The sequence below is a fragment of the Tympanuchus pallidicinctus genome, unplaced genomic scaffold (assembly GCF_026119805.1).
Source record: "Tympanuchus pallidicinctus isolate F22 unplaced genomic scaffold, pur_lepc_1.0 scaffold8, whole genome shotgun sequence".
NCBI lineage: Eukaryota > Metazoa > Chordata > Aves > Galliformes > Phasianidae > Tympanuchus > Tympanuchus pallidicinctus.
Genome location: NW_026294802.1, coordinates 33,228,549 through 33,255,510, shown reverse-complemented (window position 1 = coordinate 33,255,510; position 26,962 = coordinate 33,228,549). Strand labels below are relative to the sequence as shown.

Below are 26,962 nucleotides of genomic sequence, written 5' to 3'. Positions count from 1 at the left end.
GACTTCTGCTTCTACTCCACACTTCATGCGTTCATCAGTTGATTCTGTCTGATCAGTTACTGATCAGACAATGGCCTTCAAAATGAAGTAGTTACTATTTGTAAAAGCTTAGTGTTTTTACTTCCAGCAAAACATTGTTTTTATGGGAGAAGCATTGAAGGTTCTTCTTGGTCAGGTGATGTTGTTCTTGTGCTGTTGTTTGCAATCCGTTCATTGACTGAAAATTTCATCTTTAAATATTTAAAAGAGAATGCCTGAAGTTGGGATCACCACGCTTCAACTTAGCATCTACATGGTTTTAGCTTTTAGCTACTCAGAGATGGTTTCCTAGACTGCTTTTTAGTTATTGATGGGGAGATTTCCCTGTAGTTAAAGTAAGTGTCTTCATCTGGCTGATTTCTGGCAAGATTACAGATTACCTTCTTCTGCTGCTTTCTCTCTCTTAAGTGTAGAGAGCATTGGGGATATCTAGCTTGCAGAAGTAAGGTTTTAGGCAAGGTGAATTTTGCACTGTGCATAGATTGTAAAATATGAGTTTTGGCTGTCAAAATAAGTATTGGTAAGTACTTATTACCAATTTTATTGGTATATTACCAGTATTACCATTATGTAACTGTGCAGTACCATCTCAAGACAAGAAGTAATGGAAAGAACAGTGTATCATAGTATCAGGAAGATTTGGAAAGTCTGCTTGGTTTCAGAGTCTGCATGCAGTGCACTTCTGCAGCTATTAGTGATGAGCAGTACTAGTATTTAGTTCTTAATTTTCTTCCGGTGATAGGCATGAGCCAGTGAATAATAAAATATAACATCTGAAAATCTTCCTTAAATATTATCTGTGCTGACAAAAGAAAAATTAAAAGAATTCAAATCTAGAACAGAGAACTAGCCCCTTGCAAGTGTTTTTCTCAGTGCTGACATGAAGTGTCTTGCATTCAGGTAGATTTTCATTGTATGTTTTAACAGAAACTGGAAAATGAGCAAATTATAATTTTAGATGTTAGGAAAGTTATCTCTTGGAAGCAGCAGAAAAAAAAAGTATTTAAGCTGACCTTCCTGAATGTATTCTACCCAGGCTAAGCTGGTCTATGAGTCTTCTTGTAAGATAAGTGCATGTGACAGGAAGTGCTAATCACTGTTCACGTTCCACCATTGTAAGTCCTGACCTGTCTGCTGCTTGTACCAGTGACAGTGTGTCAGCCTGATGGAATATTCCTAGCTGGACAGTCATTTGTCTCATATGCCAGATTTAATTATTACTTAGACTTTCTATTACAGAGTGTGATCTCAATTTTTGTCGTAATAAAATTGTAACTAAACTGCAGGAGAAATGACATTATACTTGCACTTCACTGTTTATACTTCACTGTTTATGAGAGAACATGATTTAAAGAATGCAATCCTTTGCTTTTTTCTCTTTGAAACATTCAGCTCTTTGGGGAGTATGAGGCTCTACAAAGGAGAATGCAGTGCAGTTTTCTAAAGTGCTGGCATCGCATAGTGAATACTGACATCCTAAATATATTTTTGTTCTGTCTGAGCCTGTGTTCAGATCCCACTATTAGAGAATTGTGCAGAGAGTTACTTATGTCCATTTACTGCTGGAGATGATCTATTGGCATGTCTCTGGGCTGGAATAATGGATCTTGAATTAATAAAATCTACAGATAGAAACTGCTCCCATCTCTCACAGCTTCCTGGGTAGCGTGTGCATCTGTGCAGATTCTTGTGTAGGAGATACAGAATCTTCTGGAAATTTCCCTAGAAATTGACAGGCAGAATAGATTGTTCAAGGATTTTATGATGCCTGCCTAGTGCATGACTCCTGGAATAAGTATATGTCTTATGTGCATGCTCTTTCAGAGTTCAAGTCCCATTTCTCCTGCTTTCCCATCTCTTAGAATCACAGATTGAGGTGGTTATTCTACCTCCGTTCTTTCTTGTGTTTTGAATTAAGACCGTATTCGTGTATAATTGGTTTTTACACGAATGTTCAGTAGGTTTAGCGTAGACACATTTGATTGAGAATTAGCTAGTCTGCAGTCCATCTTTTGATAAAGAAGAGTTATTATAAATAAGCGTAAAGGTTTTGGGGAGGAAAGGTCACTAAACAAATCCTATCTTTATTTTTTTGTTGCTTCTGAATGTGCAACAAAAAAGGCACATATATATGGGGACTGTTTTACATATTTCTATGTAAGTAAAGTATTGGTTGTATACTGACTGGATATCTTAGACATCATAAGAAGTGAAAAGTGTGGAACAGACATTGGACAAGACAATAGATTGCAATTTTATTATTCATGTTATCATGTCTCAAAATTCTCTCATACAAAGAGAAATGTTTTAACAGCTGTACTGTCACTGTGTTTTGCTTCATAGTCCATTTTTTCATCTTCAGGTTGAATGCCCATTTTGAGGTGAATCTTGATTGCTCAATCTCTCGAGCAGAAATGTACTCTGAATACCTCTCTACGTGTAGTAAATTAGCTCGAGGTGGAATCCTAACATCAACTGGATTTTATAAATGTCTGCGGTAAGAGAAAAGTTTGTGCAGCAAAAAAGGAACTGTTGTATGTAATGCAGTGTTAGCAGTGTTAGCACATAGCTTAAGAGTTCTTTGAGAAAAGAGGTTTTAAGTTGGGTTTGAAAGATCTGCAGTTTTAGAATTTTAATTGAAATGTGATTATAGTTTGATTTCATCCTATTTCAGTATCTTTAGTAGACTTGCTTCTGTCCTTGTAGTCCTTTTAATCTTTTCTCACAAAGTTCTTGAAGATACTGCAGTTTTCACTTGTTCAAAGTCTGTGCCAATGTCAGTTTGGCCACAGGTCTCCTGTGATGAATGCTCTGAAGCTTACAGACAATTCTGCTGTATTGCAAAGATGCAGGCACTGGTGAAGTTACTGTGCATGTAAGAGTAGGGTTAGATTAATATTTTTAAAATAAGCCCCTCATTGTAAGAGGGTAAAGTTACTGTGTTCATTAACACTGATCTGTGTTCTGTTTGGCAGAACTGTCTTTCCAAATCATACAGTGAAGAGAGTAGAAGATCCGATTAACAATGGTCAAGCACATATACATGTGGTAGGAGTGAAGAGGAGAGCTATACCACTTCCCATTCAGATGTACTATCAGCAGCAGCCAGCTTCGTCTACCCCAATTGTTCGGGTTGATTCAATTCCTGACATGTCTTCGTCTCCTTCGCCAGCAGGTTTTTTAATCATTTAAATATTGAGTATTCTGCATTGATTCTCAGAGAACAATTTTTTTTAAAAGTTACCCAAAATAGTTTGTAAGCGTTGGAATTAGGGACGGTGTGGTTTTATTCCTTTTAATGAATGAAGTTCTGAATAACTGTATTACTGTATGCACTGTATGTGATCTAATACTGGACTTGTCACCCGTAGACTTGTCAGTCAGCAGAAAAGCCGTTGTCACTGCATCATTTATTCAGATGCAATATAGCTGAGAAAACACGTAGAATTAAAAATTCAAGCCTTGGGGTTTTAAAAATTCTTTGTTTTGAACTAATTTTTGCTTTCAAACTTTTACCTTATTTATTCCAATAGGACTCCCACACGGGCCACAAAGCGTAGGAAATCATTATCAAAGGACCCCTATTAACCAGTCTTCAACTTTGACAGCAACACAGATGTCTTTTCCAATTCAAGGTGTTCATACTGTGGCACAGACTGTTTCTAGAATTCCACAAAATACTGTTCATGCACAGCAGCAAAATGCTCCAATGACTGTTATACAGAATAAAGGTCCAATACCTGGTGAAGTTGTGAAGGCCACAGTAATACAGAGCTCTGTTCCCCAGTCTGGCGTTCCTGTTACTATTTCTGTAGGAGGAGCACCACAAGCTTCAAATCAAAATCACAGCAGTACAGGACCACAGCCGTCCGTTGCTGTTGTTGGCTCTCAGACGTTGCTTCACCACCAACCTGTAATTCAACAGCAGTCTCCACTGCATGCAGTGGTACCAGGACAGATACCTTCAGGCACTCCTGTTACAGTAATTCAGCAAGCTGTACCTCAGGGTCATATATTTGGCAGAGTACAAAACATACCAGCATGCAGTTCAGCAGTTTCACAGGGCCAACAGCTGATCAGCACATCATCGCAACCTGGGCAGTCATCATCTCAGCAGTCCTCTGCTGCTAACCAGCAACAAGATACAGTCATCATAGCACCACAGCAGTATGTCACAACCTCTGCACCTAACATTGTTTCTGCCACCACTGTTCAGAATTTCCAAGTAGCACCTGGGCAGGTGGTTGCAATTGCAGGCGTCCAGAACCCACCAACTTCTAGGGTAGGCTTTCAGAACATTGCACCAAAGCCTCTGCCATCTCAGCAAGTTCCACCTAATGTACAGCAGCCGATGCAGACACAGCAGCAACCACCACAACCAGCATCCCAGCAAAGCGTAGTGATTGTCAGCCAGCCAGCTCAGCAAGGTCAAACGTATGCACCAGCCATTCACCAAATAGTGCTTGCTAATCCAGCTTCTATTCCTCCTGGTCAGACTGTTCAGTTGACTGGACAGCCAAGCATTACTCCATCTTCTTCACCATCTCCAGGTCCGGTTACAAACAATCAAGTCCCTACAGTTATGTCATCTTCATCTACCCCTTCTCAGTCACAAGGACCCCCTCCTACTGTCAGCCAGATGCTTTCTGTAAAGAGACAGCAGCAGCAGCAGCAGCAGCAACATTCACCAGCATCTTCACAGCAACAGGTACAACCGCCGATGCAAATGCAAGTTCAGTCCCCGCAAGCTAATACAGGAGTTGGCCAGCCTAACTCTGGTGAATCTAGTCTGATAAAACAATTACTTCTTCCAAAAAGAGGCCCCTCAACTCCAGGGGGGAAGCTTATACTCCCAGCTCCGCAGATTCCTCCACCTAACAATGCAAGAGCTCCTAGCCCTCAGGTGGTTTATCAGATGGCCAATAACCAAACGCCAGGTTTTGGAGTACAAGGGCAGTCTTCAGCTCAGCAGCTGCTAGTTGGACAGCAGCTGGTCCAGGGTGCAGTCCAGCCCCAAGGGGCAGTACAAACAGTACCCATTTCTAACTTGCAGATATTGCCAGGTCAGTTGATCTCAAACAGCCCAGCAACTATTTTCCAAGGGACTACTGGCAACCAGGTTACGATAACAGTTGTGCCAAATACGAGTTTTGCTACTGCAACTGTGAGTCAGGGAAATGCAACTCAAATCATTGCTCCAGCTGGAATTGCAGTGAGTGGGGCTCAGACAGGAGTTGGGCTACAGATGCAAACGCTTCCAGCTACTCAAGCACCTTCAGCTGGACAATCACCGTGTACTGCTGCTCCCCCATTCAAAGGTGATAAAATAATTTGCCAAAAGGAGGAAGAAGCAAAGGAAGCAACAGGTTTACACATTCATGAACGTAAGATTGAAGTAATGGAGAATCCTTCCTGCCGAAGAGGAGCTGCAAACACCAGCAATGGGGATGCAAAAGAAAATGAAATGCAGGTGGGAAGTCTTTTAAATGGGAGAAAGTATAGTGACTCCAGTCTACCTCCTTCTAACTCAGGGAAAACTCAGAATGAGGCCAATCAGTGCTCACAAGTCAGTAATGGGCCATCATTAGAAATGGGTGAGAACGGAGCTCCTGGAAAGCAGAACTTTGAACAAATGGACACACAGGAAATTAAAAGTGATTTGAAGAAGCCCCTAGTTAATGGAATCTGTGATTTTGATAAAGGCGATGGTTCTCATTTGAGCAAAAACATTCCAAATCACAAAACTTCCAATCATGTAGGAAATGGTGAGATATCTTCAGTGGAACAACAAGGGAATTTGGATGCCACGCAGCAAGATACTGCCAAAGGTGATCAAGGGGAGAGAATTTCTAATGGGCCTGTATTAACTTTGAGTAGTTCACCTGTTGTAAGCGGTACACAAGAGGCTGCAAAACTGTTAACCCAGCAACTTAGTGGTACCAACACTGATTTACCTAATGGACCTCTAGCTTCAAGTTTGAATTCAGATGTGCCTCAGCAACGCCCAAGTGTAGTTGTCTCACCACAATCTACAGCCTCTGTTATACAGGGGCATCAAATCATAGCAGTTCCACACTCAGGACCTAGAGTGTCCCAGTCTACCCTGTCATCCGAAGTTCGGTCTACTAATGGCACAGCAGAATGCAAAATTGCAAAGAGACCAGCAGAGGATAATGACAGGGAAACTGTTCCAGGAATTCCAAATAAAGTAGGAGTTAGAATTGTTACAATCAGTGACCCCAACAATGCTGGTTGCAGTGCAACTATGGTTGCTGTGCCAGCTGGAGCGGATCCAAGCACTGTAGCGAAAGTAGCAATAGAAAGTGCTGTTCAACAAAAGCAGCAGCAGCCAACCACGTATATACAAAGCATGGTCACACAGGTATGTTGCAGTGTACTTTTTATGTTTATTTTCCAACTCTGATTATGACTTAATGCTGTGAAATATATGTGAAAATGTAAACTCGGTTGATATCTTGCAAGGAATTTAAAATATTCAGAAAATGATGGTTTGCATTCTTTCACAGACTAAGGTTCAAATAGTTTGCATGCTTTTTGATATAAGTGACTATAGTGGTATTTACAGTGGTCTGGAGCTTCATAATATACAGTAAGGAAAGAACTTGCTCTCACTAGTTTCCTCCTTAAAGGATTTACTGTTTAAAAAAACAAAGATGATTTATTGTACAGTCTTGTTAAAATAGTAGTGTTGTTCTGCGTTTTGTTCTTGGTCCTTACTGCATATGGAGTAAACATGTTTTTTGCAAGATAGTTTGTTAATCACTGCAGCTGCATCTGGCCTGCTAAAATTTGTTGAAGTTCTTGTATTTAAGGGTGATCTTGCAAGGCTTGCTTCAATTCACTACAGCCAGGATAAAGTATTGCTTTCTAAGTGTGTCAGAATATGTGTTTATGTTTGTTCATGACAAAATATTTGTAATGTTTATTTTATTGATACAATTAGTAATGTGTTTTTTTTTTATATGCTGTTTTATCTTGAACTTTTTTAGAAAAACATTTTAAAATAGTTTCTTCCTAAGACTTTATAAGAAATGAGGTATGTTCAGCAGTTTCATGAGTATTTAAAACTGTGAGTAATCGTGCTTGAGATTGCTCCAGTCTCAAGATTTTATTTTGGCTTTGTACGTGGATATAAACTCCCTCTCCCAAAAAACCCTCACCCTTTCTAGCCTGAATAAGAGCAAAAAGAATGGAATATTAGGTTTGACAGTCACAAAATTCTGACAGTGTAGAGAGAGGAAATTCTGAGTGTATGTTAGTGTTTTTTGGCAGAGATGTGACAGTATTGTTTTATTCATTTTCCTTTTTTATTTCTTTGATTTTGGTTGGCTTTTGAAATGGTAGGAAATGCAGGCCTTACAGACTTAAACAGAGCTAGAAGTCAAGTTCAGCATATGATAGCATTACTGCTTTATCTATGTGAAGTTCAGTTTCTATAGAAAGCTCTTTCATGTTTCCGTCATGTAATTGTAGTTTTCTTTTTCTTTAAAAGGTATTCCATAGAGCTGTATTTTCAGAATGTCTTTAAAACCTAAATATTTGCATGTGCATTTATGACAGAGAGATCTGTAGTTCTTCTGATACTTTATTTATCTTTGTTCTTACTGGAAATAATTAGACCAAAATGAAAGTGTATCTTGGCAGCACAGGGACAGTGCACAAGATAAATAGCACGTTTTCGGCAGTGTGGACACATTAGCTGTATGTCTTGCTTTTTGCAGTGAATGTTTTTAGCAGTTGCACAGTTTGATTGTCTTTAATAGCTTCACTAAGGATTTGGCTGAAGTAGAAAATGCAGTGACCGTGTCTTTGGGCTGGGATAACTGTTGCCTGCGGTTATTTTTTTTCTGGACATGTAGCTGTCGAGTTTGCTTTTGGGTCTCTGATGCCTACTAAACTGCTAAAATTCCATTTCTTGAGGAGAGCAGTAGTACAGCTAGCAACTTCATTTATATTAGATTACCTGTTCTATTATGAAGGAGTGTTTTGTGTGATTATACTTTCTTAAAGATGGCATATAACTTCTTGTACACTTTCCTTAATATTTTGTACATGTTTATGGGTTTTTTTTTATATTGCCTATGCAAACAGAGATGTTGCCAGTGCCTTCTGCCATTCAGTGCAAGTCTGCTTAATGTCTGTCTCCATGGAATTTAGCTTGCCCTTGCTTTCTTCAAAATCACAAAAGAAGACTTCATTTCAAAATTGTGTTGAATTATAAATGGTACTGAAGTCATCCTGTGTAGCTCCTTCCCCCACCGCCCCGAAGCTGCTGCATAGCCATTGTTCTGTTGGAAAAGCAGACGTGAAGGGTTACCAATATTGAATCTGCTTTTAGGAGTGCACTCAGGACATCCAGAAGTACTACAGAGCATAATTCTTATGAGCTCAGTGTGAGTTTCACTGATGACTGTTAGGTCTAGGTCCTCTGTAATCATAGGAAATGATTTTCTCTCTCCTATTTTGGGAGTCTTCCTTGTATGATAAGCAGCTTCCTTGTCTCTAAGTTTTTGAAAGGCAGCAGCTAAGGAGCACTGTTTTCAGTTGAACATCTGTATTGTTTTATCTTCTCTGTGGTACCTCCTGTATGTTCTGTATCTTGCAGCGGAAATAAGAGAACAGGCGACTTCTACAGACAGTGTGAAATTTAGTATAAACACACTTCATTGAAGAGAAATGGTGAGGGACAGGAAATAAAGGGATATTAGCCAGGGCAAAATTATATAGCTGCTGAAGCTGTTTGTACATTATTTCCTTCTTGCTATCTTTATTTTCCTTCTAGTTATCTATAAATTTTATTTTAAACTAGAGTGTGTGTTTCAGAGAAGTAAGAAAGAAATAGAAGAAAATTTGTAATAAAATTAGACCACAGCAGGAAGAGTGGAAAAGAAGATGCCAAAGATAGCAAATAGAGGCGAGTTTGGTTATGCAGCAGGAGAGTTGTCATAAACTGCAGAGAGAGGAAAAGGACAAGGCTTGAACCAAAGAAAAGATGAGGCAAACAAAAAGAAAGGGAAACAGCAAAGTGGAGGCGAGGAAAAGAGCAAAATAACTCTCAAGGGAACATAAAAGTTAAGAGAAGGTTGGTTTTGCAATATGAAAAGCAGTACAAAATTGGCTGCCTCTGTACCCTTGAGGGAAAAATAAATGGCTTGCCACAATAATGAAAATTATGAACTTTGTATTTATGAGAAAGACTATGTATTGCTACCTAAATCCAGTTGGACAAGTACAGGTATCTTCCAGGTATAAAACCATCTGTGATTGTTTGAGTGTGAATTGTACATGTGAGCAGAACTCACTGAAAGATAACTACTTCAATACTGTCTTAAGAGATATGTTTTTTGTATTCTTATACAACTGTTGACCTATGTGTATATGGGTTATCTCAGAAGAGGAACATGCATTGTTGGTTTTTTTTTCTTATATCTGTACTTTGTAAGCCCTTGAAAGTGTAGTCTTGAGAGACAGCAGAGTTGGCACTTACTTCATTGGCTTTCTTTTCTTTTATTTCTGGTACTCTGTTCCTGGACTATGGCTTTCCTGAGGTATTGTGCTGGACTGATGGAGGAAAAGGAAAAAGAAATGAGTAATTACCTGTCTGTTTACTTATTTTTTTCCAATTTTTTTCTTGCTCAAAATTCTTCCAAAACATCTGTTGAATATAACCATGTTAGTTTGTCCCAGTAGGTTTATGTTTTGAAGAAGCACTCTGATATTCCACCAGGTGAAAGTGAGCAAATCAAATTTACATAGATCGGTCTGAAAGTAGAACCTCCTATTAATTTCCATGGAAACTACCACAGATATAAAGAGCACATTAACACTGTTTGATAGAGCAAATTCTCAACTGCAAAACACTCTTCTTCAGTGTAGACACTGCTGTTAGCTGTTTATTTCACCAGAGATGAGCAAGAGCCTACGTGTTGCACTTGTTAAAAAAAAATTAAAAACACCAAACACCTGCATGGCCATCCCAAACATGACTTGTCTTTCACATTGCTGTTGCTACTGCTGAAACTCACCACCCACCGCCTCACTGAGCTGCTGTCCACTGTTTGGTCTCCATATAAGGTCAGCAAGCTTTGATGAATGTCAGTGGGTGCAGTTTTTTCTGCATGGAGGATTTCAGTGACACCTCTGCTTCATACACACTCATGTCAGTTGCTATTTTGTCAGAATGCCCTCTGCTGCCATCTGTCACACGGCAACAAAATGCAACACAATATTAGTGGGAAAGTTCAATCTCTACTGCCATACCACTGACATCCACCTCTGACTAACGTTATAAAACAAGAGGCATTACTTTTGGAGCAGTCCTCCTAAATTGCCTCATCTCTCTTTTAAAATAATCACTTACTTTCCTGCTCATCACTGTTAGCCCCTCGTAACGCACTCCCACTTCTCCTAAGGCTTCCCACATGGAGCATGCTTGTGTGGAAATTTAGGTGGCCAAAACTGTGTAAGCATCTCCTTAACTGTTTGCTCCTGCTCTCCATTGTTTTGGATGCTGAGGATTACTGTGCACCAGAAAGCAGGTGTGTAGCCACAGGAGATGTAATTCATTCTTAGTCACAGAGCAAATGAGTTTCTCAGCTGGAAGTACTGAAATTCAGATTGTCTGTGCTTTTATTGCTCTTTGCTTGTGAAGCGCACTGTTGCAGACTTAAAGCTTAGCAACCTGACAAGGAGAGAACATTTGCTTCAGTGCCTACCCTTCCCCCTGATCCCACCTTCACACTCAAATCATGCTATATTCATTTCAGCTTATGGGTTGCCTTTTAATGTACATTCATTGTCTTAAAGATGTGAAACATAAAGTTTTTAGTAATGATAGCATGATCTGGGCTGGAAGGGACCCATCCAATCTGTCATTGAATGTTCCTCCACAGATTAGGCATCCACAGCTAACCTGTTCTAATGCCTCATCAGCATCTGGGTAAAGAATTTCTTCTGAATATCTGCTCTAAATTTTCCCACTTAGTTTAAAACCTTTTCTTCTGTTGCTACTTGCCCTTCTTAAAATCTCTCTCCAGCTTTCTTGTAGTCCCGCTTTAGGATTTGGAAGACTGCAGTGAGGTCTACCTGGATCTCTCTCTTCTCCAAGCTAAATAAGCCCAACTCCCTCAATTTATCTTCGTAGGAGAAGTATTCCAGCCCTCTCACCATCTTTGTGGCCCTCCTCTGGACCCACTCCAACAGCTCAACATCTTTCCTATGTTGAAGGCCCCAGACCTGGCCGCAGTACCCTAGATAGGTCCTCAGGAGGACAGAGCAGAGTGGAACACCTCCCTCACCCTGCTGGCCACCCCTCCTCCGATGCAGCCTAAGGATGTGGTTAAGCCACATCAACACAGAAAAATATCCAAGAGAAGAAAGTCTTAGAAGGACCATCTGTATTGTTTTCAATTTTATGCACAGCAGTGTGTAGGGTAGATAGTGAAATGCATTTTTAAAACTGTTGGTAGTTTGAAGCGTTGCAGTAGGATACAGTGCTCAATTGTAAGTGGAATTTTAACAGCCCATCCTAAGTATAGGCTCTAAAAATAATATCTTCTCACTGTGCTTAAATTTGTAATTCTGTAAAGACTGCTGCCTAAGGATTTCCTTCAAAATGAATTGGAGGAGGGATCAAACAGCTGCCTCTGAAGTCAACATCAGTGATGCAGGTCAAGTAATATGCTCTGAGAGCAATAAAGCCAGCATTGTTGGTCTTGGCTACGCAATTCACTTATATCTGCATTGCAATATATTCTTGTTTTCATTGGCTTGGAGAGCAGGATGAGAAAACTGTTCTTTTTAATCATCCTCCTCTGTATTTTAGTAGTCTGTGCCAGGTTCTTGGTGAGGCCGTACCTCATTTCTGCCTTTAATATGGTCAACTCAGAAGTAACTTTTTTATCCTGAAGATAAGAAGAGATCAAAGATAATGGGTAAAGGTAAAGTTAAGATTAATTAAAGATGAAGTAAATAGGAAAAAAAAGAAAGCTTGATATTATTCTTTTTAATTCATAGTTCAAGGTATTTTTTAGTCACAGCTCTCCACTGTACAGGAATTTCAGTAGGTTGAAAATGAAAATAGCTGCTTTCTAGAATGGGATTGTGCCTGTGCTGTGATGAGGAGTGCATTTCAGGGATCCTGGTGGTTCTTAACAGGACATCTCCAATCTCCAGCCCTCTTAACAGGGTCTCCAACTCAGCTGGGCTTATTAGCCATAGTTCAGCATTTACTGTGTCTCCATATTGGACCTTGCCTTCTTCTCTAAACCAAAGTACACTCTGGTAATAGGAAAATGATTCTAGAAGAGGTTATCTGGTTCCAGTTATAGCAAGTCAGGCTAAGCCTGGTGTAGCCTCCACTAGTGAGAGCAAAATTGATGTGTAAAGCAGAACAATTACATCTGTACAACACCGAAACAGGCTAACACAGGTCACAGCTGGTTACGTGTTTGCACCCACTGACATTCATCCACACTTGGTGAACGTTTCAGGAGACCAAGCCGTGGATGTGAGCATGGTGAGGAGGTGGGTGGTGTGTTTCAGCAGTGGCAACAGTGGCAGTGGGGCACCTCTGCTGGTGCATGCGCGTGATGCGTGCAGGCTCTTGTTCATCGCTGGCAAAAATGTGTAGCTAATGTTGGTGCAGTTGTGGTGTGTTTAGTAGCTGGGAATTTGCTCTTTCAAATATTGTTATTGTGCTCTTTGTAGCTGTTGTAGTTTCCATGGAATTAAATAGGAGGCATTACTTTTGAAATTACTTGTATATGTAGGCAAGCAGACTTTATCTCTGGGATAAACTACCGATGGCAAGCAACCTGCGTAACTCAGTTTTGCACAGAAGGCAGTAAAGTTACAGAAATCCTAACTTTTATCATAAAAACTCATGCTTTTGCACCTGCAGCCTGTGCTGCAGGCTGAGAGACATGCCTTGAGTTGACATCTTGCTGTGGAGACCCTAGCGATCAACAACAGGACATACAGGAAAGTTCCCATAAAGTGTTTAAAGGAATTTAGACTATACTTGGGTAGGGGTTGCCATCGGAAGCTGCAATTAAAGATGGAATCAGTTGTCAGAATGTTAGTTCTGTGCCTCTCCTTAAGAAGCTCTTGAGGCTGCCCTGTGTCTGGTTGTCTTTTATGCTGAAGTCATTTATTTGTTCAGTGTTCTAACACCTTTAACACCATATGCTATGTTCTTAGGGTAGCCAGAAACATGTCAGGTGCAGTTTGGAGGTCAGTTTGTGTGGAACTTGTAATTTACAGCAAATTTTTGCAGAATAGCTCAGATCCTTTGAGACAGGAACTCAGTAAATACAAATGCATTCTTTATGTGTGTATAGGTAATATAAGCATTATGTATGTAGCTGCCCTACTGCAGTTAGTGCTTAGTTTCTCAAAAATGTGTATATTTATGTCCTATATGGGCACTCGTAAGTCCTTAAAATGGCACTCAGTGAACTTGGAAGGAGATTTTATAATTAGATTATGTATTTCAGAAAAAAAAAGATGGGATGCTGATGCTGATGTTAGAGGTACCTTTTCAGGGCAGGGGTCCAGTGAGATCTGATTTGCAAAAGTGCTGAGTAGTGTCAACTGCAAACAATAATAATGAAGAGAGCTAACCTAAATATATAAAGATGCTTTAAAACTCTTTCAGGTGTGTTAGGCTACTGGGCATTTGATTACTAAAGGAGCCTGGAATTACTAAATGTTTTCTGCTAGTGGAGGAAATTTTGTGTAATTTCTGATCACATGAGGAGATTTCTTTCAGTGGTACTTCTCCCACAAAGGATTCATTCCAGGAAATGAAATGTCAGTCATATTTATTTCTTTAACATCACAACTAACGTTGCATAGTCATTGCACATCAGTGATATAACAGATAATTCATTGCAAGTATTTCTGCTGTAGTTTTGAAATGAAGGAGTTTACATTCCAGAAAATATACACCTAATGTTACTTCTGATCTCTGGAACAAAGAAAGGAAAGCTGTAAGATATTCAAATGTAGACTTTGTGCTTCAAAAGTAAGACCTAGGAAGACAAATGTGACTTCCTCTCATTTGTTTAAATTTACTGTGATCGGTGCAGATGATAGATGGGCAGTAAATTTGACTTAAAAATACCTGGGCATTGTAAGCATCCAATGCTACAAGTTTGGATGAAGCTACCTGACTTCATAGTACTGCAGCAATAAGAGATTCCTGAACAACAATTATTGTACAAATTTCAGTTTACCAACTTCATATTTTTTTCTCACAGGAATCCAGAGTAGAAAAAAATTGCAATCAGTTTTGATTTTTGTTTTGAAAACCGTTTCCTTTTCTGAACTCTTTCATTTTTGCTATTTAACATGTTGTGTTCTGTATGTCAGTTCTCCTTATTTAAAATGATACTGTCTCATTAAAAATAATGTTTAAAACCTTAGAATATCACTAGGAGAGCTTGCCAGGAAAACTCTTGAGAAAATTCATAATTCTGGATTAATTATAGGGTTTGCTTAGAATGGGGTAAATAATACATAAACCACACATTGAATGATGAGAATTAAATGAAATCCTGAATTCATTCAGTAATGTCACTCTCTCTCATTCATTAAATGAGACAGAAGTTCTGCAGGGATAAAAAGTTGTACAAAGACCATGATTATGTATTGCTGTAAGGATGCTAAATGAAGCTTGCAAAACAAGCTGTATTGCTGACTCTGGATCATTTTGCTTTCAGCTTCATTTTAAAAATGCTTGACTAAAGGGAGATTGATCTTAAAAGGATCTGCTGGTGGCTACCTATGATAAAAGATACATTGTGAAAATCAATTACCCAATCTGCTGAATTGATTACAGAACTTTAGGTGAAAATAATTCAGAGTTCAAAAATATTTTCATTTATGATTAATGGACTCCAGGGTCCTTTCTTACAGCTTTTCATACCAGCAGGTCATGTGCATCATGTAATAGTCACGTGTTCTGGACTTTTTGCTGAGCACTGTCATGTTTTTACCAGGATTTAGGCTTGGATGTGGGATTAGCTTGGTTTTGATTAGTTTTGTTATCTGACTTCTTCATCACTAGTGCTGTACAATCTGTAATGAACTCCTTACTTTGTGACATGGTTGTCTGCACTGCCAAAAGAGAGCAGCAGGAAGGAAACTTAAGACCACTGTGCAAATGAAGTGTTAGAAGTTGCCCTTAACTGTTTCTTTCTTTGCAGTTAAAATCTAAAGCTATTCAGTATCAGAGCTATATTGGTATCAGCAAGGTCTTGTGTACACCATTTGAAAGTAAATTTGAAAGCTGTTTCCTTTGGTTTTGTAATGTTGCATTCCCTTTGGAACAGTAGAGAATAAGAGAATGTTAGGTCTAGATAAGATGTAGAAGCTTTATGTTTTTACTGTCATTATTCTCATAAATGTCTGGCCAGCCACAGCCTGCTAGGAAAAAAGAAGAGAAACAATATTTTAAAATAACCAGTGTTTCAAAATTGGGTAATCAGCAGCCATTATTTTTACTATTCAGAGGAGAGGGAAAAAAAAAAAAAAAAAGTAAAAAAAAAGAAGTATTTGCCTGTATATTGCCTTATTTGGAACTTTGTAGTTGACTGGATAATTTTTATCCAGTATTAAGATAAGATTCTTTTAATGTTGTAAGAGATAAAGGGAAACATCTTTTTCCAGTTTGAGATGTTTGCACTTCTCTGTACACAAGCTATAAAGCACGTCCACATGTTCTGGTGTCTTGTATGAATGTACAGTGTGGTTTTGCAAGAGCTTAAAGAATTACATCGTTGCAAAGTTTTATGGAGAATGAATGTCGTGGGTTGAGCCTGCTGCTCTTTGGTGCTGTTCATTCACCATTGTTCAATTTAAGTTTTTTAGTGTGCTCTGTAACACAGACTGTTGTGTACTAATGAGACAGTAGAAGAATGCCACAGAAGCAGCATATAAAACCATTTTATCAAAGAAAATAAGGCAGTTTTAGATATATTGTTGGTCATTTTACTTTTTAGTAATATTTTCTCCTGCATTTGAATGGGGAAGAAAACTAATCCCTATGCTGATATTGCACATCTTTCAGTTTGCCATTTTCCTTTTGCTTTAAGTAAAAGCTTTATATAAAATAGCAATAACCTTTGTTCCACTAATACCCTTTAGAAGTACCTTTGGATTCTTAATTCTGTGTTTGAATTTCAACGTAAGAATTTTGAATATCAGAAACTTAGGCCTAAATGATGCACTATAAGAGCTGTACGTGTCCCTGGTTGTTATGTCTCTTAATGCTTATTTTGAGATGAAAGTGTTAAAATGTGAACATTTGTTGGTTGATTGAAATGTAAAGCAAAATATCTTTGAACAAACAGTGAACTGTTTTTTATATCCTGTTAAGTGCCATGTTTAAAACTGTGCTTTAACCTTTTCTACAGAGCACACCTGCAACGTCGATACCAACAGTGCAAGTACAGGGCCAGCAGCTCAATTTGCAGCCACCTTCATACACTGCAGCAAGTCAGCATGCAGAGCAAATGAAGAAACCTGGACAGAACTTCATGTGTCTATGGCAATCTTGTAAAAAGTAAAGTCAAAAGCTCCTCTACTTAACTACCTTTTAGTGATAAGTAGCAAGTGCTTGTATGTAAAAAGAGATTTTACAAGTTCTATCCGTTCTGCTTCCTTAAGATACCTTATACTTTTTTAATAGGGAAAAGAAAAAGTGAAAAGTGTTGAGGAAGCAGAGGTGGGAGAAAGCAAGACATTTAGCTGCTCTCAATTATACTCCAAAACAGAAAACATATACTAGATGGCTTTCTTCTAATTTTATTTTTCAGCAGAAAATTATATTCATGTATTTAAGAAAAAAAATCCAGTTCTAAAGCTTGTTCTCTGTATTACAATTATAGAAATAGTTGCTGCACTCTAGTTAGAACTGTTGAGTCATTTTCTTACATGTACAGCTTTTAGTATCTTCCTTGCATTTCCAGTTTTGCCAGAGTGGCATATTGTACTTCTCTGTCCTGGTCAAAGTTTTATTTAGATTATGATTAATTATAGTAATTATGGAACCATTTGTATGTCACAAGACTCCCTTGTTACAAAAGGAAGTAAAATGGAACTTAGCCCTAGGACTTGATAGCAATGATTAGAATTCTTGGATTTGTTGGTTTTGTCCTTAAAAATAAAATAAAATAATAATAATGATAAAGGGAGGTGAGCTAGCAGATTTTTGGATGTAGGTTCATGAAAGCACATAATACTCTCCTTTTATCTATATGTTTATCTTGACACTAATTTTTTTTTAAATAAAATAGGTTTGTGAATGTGATGAGTTTTCAGAGAAGGGTACAGACTGGTGAGACAAAGGTAGCTGTCAAATGGCCACTTGGAAAGCAGAGATATTACGTGAGTTTAGGATGGGCACGAAAAAGGTTGAGACACTTAATTGTAGTTGTTGGACAAGATAAAGGAGCACACAGCCGGCCTCATTCGGCAGAAAGATGTTGCACAGGTGTTCAGAAAGTAGGAACAAAATAATGGGAAAGTTAGAATTGTTTGAACTGCTGGGCAAAATGAGGCATTTGAAAGAACTGATAAACTGAGGAATACTGAGGGACGATTTATAGAACCTCTGAAACACTAGATTCTCTTTCTTACATTCCTTATAAACAATACAAGGATCATTAAGTCAGTGTCAAAATGTACATGTTTTAGATAAGATTCTGGATGTTGCTGTAGCTATCTGCTAGATAACAGAAGCCTGGACTAACGTTTTGAAGCATAAGTCTGTCAGCAGCTTTCTTCTATGTCTTCAGTTATGTAGGATAAGTTATGTAGAATTGAGGTGGCATCTAACCATGGAACAGATTGATGTCCATGTGAACTAAGGTGTGCTTATATGCAGACAAACCTTGGGGCAGAAGAGAAAGCAGTACAATTATGATTACCTTACATTATCAGTATTTTTACAAGTCTGTCTTAAGCTGTCATTCCAGTAAATTTTCCTGTAGTCAGTGGGTGTGCCCTGTGTTTTTTTAAGTTGATCTACATGTTCTATGTCAAAGATACTGTACTATTTCTGTATTTTTAGTTTCTCCTGTCATTATACTGGGTTTTGTTCATCATTAAGTTTTGTTGCTTTTAAAAGCCTTCAGAGATTTTGCATTGTTACAGTGTAGTCTTTCTAACACACAGTTCTTGTTCTAATGGCTGGTGATGATTTTAAAAACATTTATTTTAACTCCAGCCTAAAATCAGTTTCTACTGAATGTTACTCTCATCATTCTTTGTGGTGAAGAAAGAATCAAAATGTTAAGTTAGCATTTTCATCACTGCTTATATTGTTTATGCATACTCTGTCACCAGCTTGATGAAAGACAAAGAACATCATCTCTCCTGGTGGCTTCCTCTTTCTACTAAACACATAAAAATCCAGACTTACCACCTATTACTAAGAATTACTGTGAAAAACAGTCAGTCTTGGCTGTTCTTGCAGAGTTGTTTTAGCAAGAAACAAGAAGCTTCTTTTCAGTAGCTTATTAGTCTACTTCATTAATTTTACATCTGATACTTGGTTTCAGCCATGTTTGCTTAGTCATTAGACACTAAGCAGTTAGGTTTAGCATAAGGCAGTGATAGAGCAGTGCTTCCTTTGTGGTATTCACAACTAATCACAAAGGTATGGCAGCAGATGAAGCTGATTAGCAGATTAGTTATCTAGATGAACGTGTTCTTTAGTTTTATTCTCACAAAGCATTAGTGTTTAATTTTTCCTCCAGGATGCATTGCAGGAGGCCTTGGAGTCCTTACAAAATATTTTACTGGCAATCGGAATGATTAGGAATATATAAAATTGTGTGCTCTTCTTTACCTACTGAGTTACTGGTGCTGTGACCAGCGAGATTCTGAAGGTGGGAGGAGGGATGTTGGGTTTTTTTAATAGTTTACTGTGGAAGCATTATACCAGGTATTGATACTTCATCCTGCAGTTAGTACAGTGATGTGAAACGTGTCCATGGCATGTTCTTTATTCAGTACCTGTGGTGTCTGAGGACCATGAAATCAGGCCCAACTGTACTGTTAAAGATAGGCCACTCACATAAATTCTGGTTAAGTATCTGAACAGGGAGTAAAACACTGAAAGGTGTCCTTAGTGCCTTGCATTAAAGATGTAATAGAGTAAGTAGGTGTTTTGCTTTAAAGTTCAGCTGTCTGCAAGTATTGCTAATTTCTAAGGTTAATTTAAAAGCTGTTATTTTGTTGCACAAGTAGGCAGGAGTTGTCTGCTCTTGAATTGCTTTGCATTTTAAAACATAAATTGGAAATGCTGTTGAGTCTCCACTGCCTGTCAGGTCAGCTATTAGTTTAATGTTCTGTTCAGCAGCAGAACAGAGTGATGGAGGAATTAAGTGGCAACTAAGAGTTTAGGTTCAACTGACCATATTCTCAGTACTTAAATTTTATTTTATTAGTATTGTTAAATGTTGCTTTAATGCTTATGAATAAATATGTTTTTTTCTGAATAAATTTCAAGTTTTACAGACTAATACTGTAAATTCTGACAGTTCTGCCTTAGTTACTGAATGGAATCTTGTTCATTTGAAAAACAGTTTCTCCTTGCAAAGTTGTGGTAAATCAGAATCATCTCAGATTAGTGTTTCAAGTACAGCATCGAAGGTATTTATGATATAATGAATGAACCAACTTGGTTAAAATGGCAGAGCTTTAAGAAAAATAGTGCTTTGCTGAACAAAATGTTTTAAACAACATTTTGGATTTGACCTATGCCATGAAATTTGTTTTATCTGTGCCAGAGATTTTTCGTAGGATTCTTTGTGTTAGAAGAGCCCTTAAGGATGCCGTAGTTCCAGCCTTCCAGCTACGAGGTGGTTATTGCAATAGGATTCAGTTTATAACTAAGATTTGTCTCTGCTAGCCTTTTGACACTGTTGTGAGCTTCAGGTATTGGTATTTTGTTGCTTAGGACTTCATACTGATAGCAGGTGTTGTATAATGGATGATACTGAGTCGAGTAGTGGCACATGGAAGGAGTGCTCTGAACTTGTCCATAAGCCTCTGCTATGGGTTGTGAGACGGTGCTTCATCCTTGGCTGCTCTCTGGAAGTCTGGTTGGAGGCCATCTCCCTTTCAGCACTCATCAGCCCAATGAGTTCAGCCAGGCATCTTAAATACTCTTCTTGTTATTTGAAATTAAAACAGTAGCGCGTGGAGTTACTGGGGTGGGTGTATTGTGTTTTCTCTGCTAAGGCTGCTATGGCAGTGCCTCCATCCAGCAAATGGATGAAGGTGGAGATGAGTACTCCAACGGCAGCAGCTACATTACCAGATCGATTCTGTCCAAGCTGTAAGCGTATTCACAAGCTGGGTTAGTTGTATCAAAATGGATTGTAAGTGGCCAAGTCTTTTGTTTAATGTGGCCATTTTTTGTCTCTTGAAGTAATGGATGCAATTTGAATTGATATATGAGTTATATTCTAAGATATATCTAGGCTAAGAAGAGCAGCCTTTAGTCATTCACAGTTTTCATTTAATATTTTTTGAAATATAGTGTATCTTCATATGATTTTTGAGAAGCAGCAAAAGATGGGTTGTTTTGATGTATTTTCAAATGGTCACATGTACAGCTCTAGGAATGGTAGATTGATCAGTATTTTGAGATGAATTGTAACTTCGCTCCCACTTTGAAATGGAAGAAAACCCTTATTATGCTGAGCAGGCCTTCACCAGCAGAACATTATGAAAACAAAGAGTGATACATGGGCAAATTTAGGAGGACTTATTTAATTGCTGCAGAAGTACTTTATTTGCTGAAGTATCTAATGTCGTATCCTCTAGGACTATGGGGAAGCAAACTGATTTGGGGAAGTCATTTAAAAATTTAGGTTTAAGTGAGTCAGAAAGGGTGATGTAAGTGACATCTTCCAACTTCTGTGTGCATCAGGAAGTGTCGTCTACCTATTTTCTTGAAATTCAAAGTTCATGTACTAAAAAGCACAAATTTTACACTGATTCTTTATTTTCCATCAGTTTTGGCAAGTATTCACTATAGAGAGCAAATAGGGTGAATTATGTTTATTCTTTTATTTCCCAATTATATTTCAAATAAGGTCTGAGTATGGCCATCAGTGAAGAAGAAAAGTAATGAATGAAATCCAACATTTTTTTTACTGCTTATAGTTCATTACTATGTTTTGCTTGTATTGCATAGAAGTTCTGTTGCAATTGAGATGTGTTATTTCTTTAGTACAGTATAAATAGAAAATCGTAATGCCATTTATTGGTAGCTCACTGTTGGTACATACATGATTCTTGTTTTCCATTGAGACGTGTACAGTTTTTCTCTTATTAATCCACGTTTTGTTTCAGGAAATAAAAGGCAGTGTGGGCTGTGTTTGTGGCATTTGCACCGTAGTGTTAACCGGAATTTAAAAAAAGCTTTAAATTCTCCCTTCTCTTTCTGTAGGTGGTTTCAAACACCATCACAGGTTTTCTATCACGCAGCAACTGAACATGGAGGAAAAGATGTCTACCCAGGGCAGTGCTTATGGGAGGGATGTGAACCTTTCCAGCGGCAGAGGTTTTCCTTCATTACCCATTTACAGGTGCAGTTCTTTTTTCACTACTTGAAAAACTAGTAGCAGCTCTGTGGGAAATTGCCACGCACCTTCTCACTGCCTTTCTTTTTTTTCCCATTATAGGATAAACATTGTTCCAGAGATGCTTTGCTTGCTGGATTAAAGCAAGATGAACCAGGGCAAGGAGGAATTCAGAAGCCTTCCAATAAGTAAGAGACTTAGGCCTTCTTAGCAGTAAAGAAAATGAGAGTAATGGGAATCATTGGAAGAATTTGTGTATTTAGAACTTGATTTATCAGGTGAAACTGTACATGGAGTCTGCAGCTGACTATTACACAGTTATTAAATTTGAGGTCCGTTGCATTAGGACAAACTAGTAAAAGAGGGAAAAGACTCTGATGTAGGAAATACAGTTAAGTTGTCATTAAGAGAGCAGGTAGTTCTTGAAGGTATGTTTGCCAGTGTTCTATGATAAACATTATTCTTAAAATACTCAACTGAATAATGTTTTATAACTTCTACTGTAACAGATAAGTGCTTGTAATGCAAATGGAAAGTTACTTGGGTACAAATCAGCTCTTTCATACAGCTGAGTTGGATTGTCTTGTCACTTGGAATCGTCAAATCTTTAAGATCTCAGGTCATCTGGTCCAACCATCATCACTAAACCACGTGCCTCTGACTTGCTGTGTTCCTTCTAGTTTTGTGGTCAGCTACTTTTATAATAAACTTCCTTTAAAATAAATCATAAAGATAAATATCAAAACCTCTAAATCTTCATATTTTGTGCTTCTATCTGGAATCAGGTTTGTGTCTCCTCTTTCCCAGCATTATTTCAGTGATCCGAAAATGACGTGCAAACCTGTTACAATGGGCTTGAGTTACTGTTGGAGTTATTCAGGGTTCAGTTACTTGTATGCCTGTGTTAAGATGAGGGTTTTGTTAGTAACTAACTGGAATCTCTTTATTGCAAGCCAGAGGTGTGATTTACATGTCCCCAGGCAGACTTTTGCTATCCGTTGTGTGGCTAGTTAAATTGCTACCGTGCTGCGGGAGGCAGCAGTGAGAGAAAATTGAGAATGGAAGCTGTGAAAAGTTGTTTTGGTTTTTTTAATCAAAAAGACTAAAAGATCCCCAACATTCTTAAAACATGAACGTGATTGCCTTACAGTGCCTTATTTCATGAAACTAAGTGGCATTCTGACCTCTGAAAACCACAAAATGAAGAGATGGTAAAATTTAAGGTCTTAAATACTTGGCAAGTAGGAAGCATCAGGCTGAGGCAATCTGCAAGCATGGTGTGATTTCAGCTCTGCCATTCCATAGGTGTTCAGTCACACAGATAACATGCAGTAGGCTCTGTCTTTGCAAGTTTCTTTAGAGTAGAATAGGCAGAGGTTAGAAAAAAACAGAATATTGTATGGAGCTGAAACGTCCTAGAGAAATGGTACTGAGAGGAGCTGTGTTTTAGCCATCAGCTTTTAGGCATGCACCTTCTCATCACATGCTGACTTCTTTTGCTTAGCCTCTCTCCATCTGAGGGAGTGCAGATAGAGTGAGTGTTACTGGTGCAGGGAGCAAAATCTGCTGAACAACAGTGTTCCAGAGACACCATGACAGACAGAGGCCTGTTTTCTTATTCACAATGTCTTCCAAGTAGGGGTGGTATTGTGATGGGCAAAAAAATAGCAGTGATGTCTTTTGCTAGAACCAGGTAGGCAAAATTAAGCTTTTTATTACAGAGCTGGTTTATACCTCAATTCTCTATTTCTTTACTTTTAAAATTGTGTTATATTAACTCTTCTTTTGGTTTTCAGAGATAGCTGAATATTACAGTCTGGAAGGTCAGGTAGCAGTAGCAATTATCAGTATGTTGTCTATAGCTGTACATTTGAGTCTCTTTGGAACCATGCTATTTTTTTTTTTTTTTTCCTTGTTGCCACTGTAGCTGGTGCTATAAGCTATCAAAATATTCTTGATGCAGCATGGGAATGGGACAAGAGATAATTATAGTCAGAGGATGAGTGGTATGGTTTGACATCAAAATGATGTTGAAATTAAGAAATTTTAGAACTCTAGAGATGCGTCCATGCACACAGATACAAGTCAGCCTGCTTGAGGTGCCAGTAAAATTTTATCACCTTTTTATCCAAAAAAAAAAAAAAAAAAAGGTAATCCATATTTATTGCAGCTGTCCCTATTTTAGTATTTCTAGATTTGAGGCAATAGCAGTTCAGCTTTCCAAAGTATTGTATGGTAGATGTTTGAGAGGGACATTTGGAGAAGCCTCTGCTGATGATTCATTGTTCTTCTCAATACAAAGAGAACAACAGTGGCCCAGAAATTAAAAAAGAAACTCAATAATTACTGTGCTGCATAGTTGCATATAAACATATACAATTGCCCAACAGTATCTTAATTGAACATTCTGAAAAACCTTTATGAAGGATTCCTTCTCTCATTCCTTCATAAAGGTTTTTCAAAATGTCATTTCTCATCAGGAGAGGATGATGGGAATTATGAACTGAGGTATTAGGGAGGAGTCAGACCGTTTCCACTTCTTGTTGCTAGAAGATACCTAAATATTGCTGTGGACTGATTCTCATTTTAAGAACTGAGGCATTTACATCTGATTTGTGCTACCTTTGCAAACAAACACTAACATATGTTTCTAATATGTTGACATTTTCTAACCAGGTTGGACAAGAATTGATAGTAATATGATATAACATATGGAAATGTGGTGGTATTTTTCACTGTTAGTGCTTCATCCTTTGAGATGATGCTTTAAAGAGTCTCACTCTTTAAATGTTCTGTACTTCAACATTTAACACCAGTTGCATGATTTGTGTCAAAGTCTCACATGGAAGAGCGTTGACTTCAGTGTTAATATTTAACATTAAGGATTTGCTTCCACCGTGTCTGTTACTTGTACCAGCTTTATAAAATGCCCTGTGTAATTTCTTAATCTCAGCTCGAAAGCTGCAATAGAGGTAATAAGGGTAATAAAGGTAGATGTTTGGTTGAATTTAACAGTTAAATGTTTTGTGTCTTAGATCATAATTTAAGTGGTTTTAAATTGTATTGCTTCCTACTAAGTACAGCTGTTTCCTGTTTTGTATTGTCTCGGTGTCTAATGGTCCCGATAGGCTGGGTCAGGTTTTAAACAGCTGTACTTTTAGGACATTCTCTGGCTAAATCTGAGTTGACATTTGGGTAGCCATTATCACTGTTCACATTGAATTGTGTCTAACAAAACATTTCTTCAAGTAGGTGCACTTCAGGAAGGTTGCCGTGTCATTATGCAGCTTATTGTACTTTTCCATCGCAAATATTGTGGGTGATGAGCAATTGTGAGTGCTCTTCAAGAGCAGTGCTTTTCTTTTTCCCCCACATGAAACGATGTTCCTGACACTTCAGAAGGCTTTGCAATAATGTTTCTCTCCATGGAAACAAAAGACAAATTGTGTAGCAGCACCGTGTGTTAATGGATCTTTCAGTTCAGATAGGTTGAAAAAATTATCAAAATAAATGTCCAGAGTTGTTAATGTGTTAGAAAGTGGTGTAAAGGTCACTGTTACTAATTCATTCTTTGCTCATGTAGGCAGCCCGTTGTAGGGAGTACAGCTGCTACTCCCAGAGCACAGAAGGCCATTGTGAATCATCCAAGTGCTGCCCTCATGGCATTAAGGAGGGGATCAAGAAACCTTGTCTTCAGAGATTTTACAGTGAGTATTGTTTGACTCAAGTATTAGTAGATACAAATGGGTGCTTACTCCTATGGGGCTTTTACTTTTTATTTCTTCTCTTTTGTAGGATGAAAAAGAGGGACCAATAACTAAACACATCCGATTAACAGCTGCCTTAATATTAAAAAATATTGGTAAATATTCAGAATGTGGTCGCAGGTGAGCATTGTTTGATTCCTCTAATACCAGTGAGCAGTGTTAGTTTTGTTCTGTTACGTACCAAACGATAGGACGTATTTTCTTATCCTCTAAGAATACAACATGAATACTGACAGTACAGTTTTTCTGCCAGTTCCTCACTGCTTTGCTCCCCACACAGCTGCTCAGCATCACTATATCTAAGATAGTTTTGTAATCTAGACTTTTGAAATGTGTCTGGTAAGTTCAACAGGCTAAATTTTTGGATGCAAGTGAGAGAAGTCTTTGCTATGGGCCTGTCCCTTTTTCTCCTGAAGGCAGTCCTGCATGACTGAAAATTAATTCTTCTGTAAGGAACCTCCCATTGGCCATACCCTTTTATTTCAACCCAGGAAAAGGGTGGACAGTGTTTTCTGAAAGTTCTTAAATGCTGTGGAAAGATACCCAGTTGCATTTCACAATTGCTACCTCTCTGTTAGTTTTCCCTTCAAAGTTGGGTTGATTCTAATAAATAACTCAACTTTCTTCTGACTTGTAGGAGATCCTTAGTATCATAAGTCTCTGTTGTTTCCTTCATTTACTAAGTAGGAAATGGTCTCAGTACTCAGTGTAGAACACTTCCTTATGTCTAACTGTCTAAATGAGGGCTGTACACAATCAAATTCTTCTTGGACAGCATGGTGAAAGAATGAGGGAAAGGAGACAGAAGTCATCGAGCTCCCTAAAGAGGCTGTGCAATCTCTATCCTCTTACATATTCAAAACCCATCTGGATATAATTTTGAGCAGTGTGATCCAACTTAGGAGATGGCCCTGCTTTGAGCAGGAGGTGTAGTAACTTCAGGGGTTCCTTGTAACCTGGATTAGTCTGATTTCAGTGTTGAAAAACTTCAGAAAACTTATAAGCTTGGATATTTAAGTGCAATATTCATGAAGTATTTTTGTAGCACTTTACAAATGATTAATTCTGAATATTCATTTATTTTTCAGTGTTAAAAACCACAAAAAAAAATCAATTAATTAACTCAAATATGGAGCAAGTTTTGCTATTATCTTTACCATTGGCAGCATCTCCTGAGTATTTTCCTCTACCAGATCCACGTAAATACATATTGTATACTTGTCACAAAAGTTGTGTTCCATGTACTGATAAGGTCTTTGAGGGTTTTTCTGTGCTGTGTTACACCTTTTTTTTATATAAGAGTAGGCATTAAACTTGTGCCATGATGGATTGAGCTGTTTGCTAGAGTATTCAGTTTCTTTCATGAGGTAAGAGCAAGTAGATTTTGAACAAAAGAGGATTCTGTCTTCTTCCTGGAAAACTTAGCCTTGTTCACTGCTTTTGAATTAAAGACAGTGCTGAAGATTATTTTGGAAGTCACATGGGTTCTGTGCTTTGTCCTGAGCACAGGCTCATTTACGTGCTGATTCCTGC

At 38.2% G+C, this 26,962-nt stretch overlaps 1 protein-coding gene across 3 annotated transcripts in view; it reads left to right on the top strand.

Annotated features, from left to right (window-relative positions):
* Nucleotides 1-26,962, top strand: part of ARID2 (AT-rich interaction domain 2) — a 106,228-nt gene that overhangs the window by 76,997 nt on the left and 2,269 nt on the right. For all 3 annotated transcript variants that reach the window (XM_052669128.1, XM_052669130.1, XM_052669129.1), the window contains 8 exons: nt 2,402-2,536; nt 3,015-3,214; nt 3,573-6,421; nt 16,479-16,627; nt 21,530-21,668; nt 21,765-21,850; nt 25,246-25,369; nt 25,458-25,549. In XM_052669128.1, the coding sequence (XP_052525088.1) occupies nt 2,402-2,536; nt 3,015-3,214; nt 3,573-6,421; nt 16,479-16,627; nt 21,530-21,668; nt 21,765-21,850; nt 25,246-25,369; nt 25,458-25,549 (3,774 nt within the window). The remainder of the gene's footprint in view (nt 1-2,401; nt 2,537-3,014; nt 3,215-3,572; nt 6,422-16,478; nt 16,628-21,529; nt 21,669-21,764; nt 21,851-25,245; nt 25,370-25,457; nt 25,550-26,962) is intronic.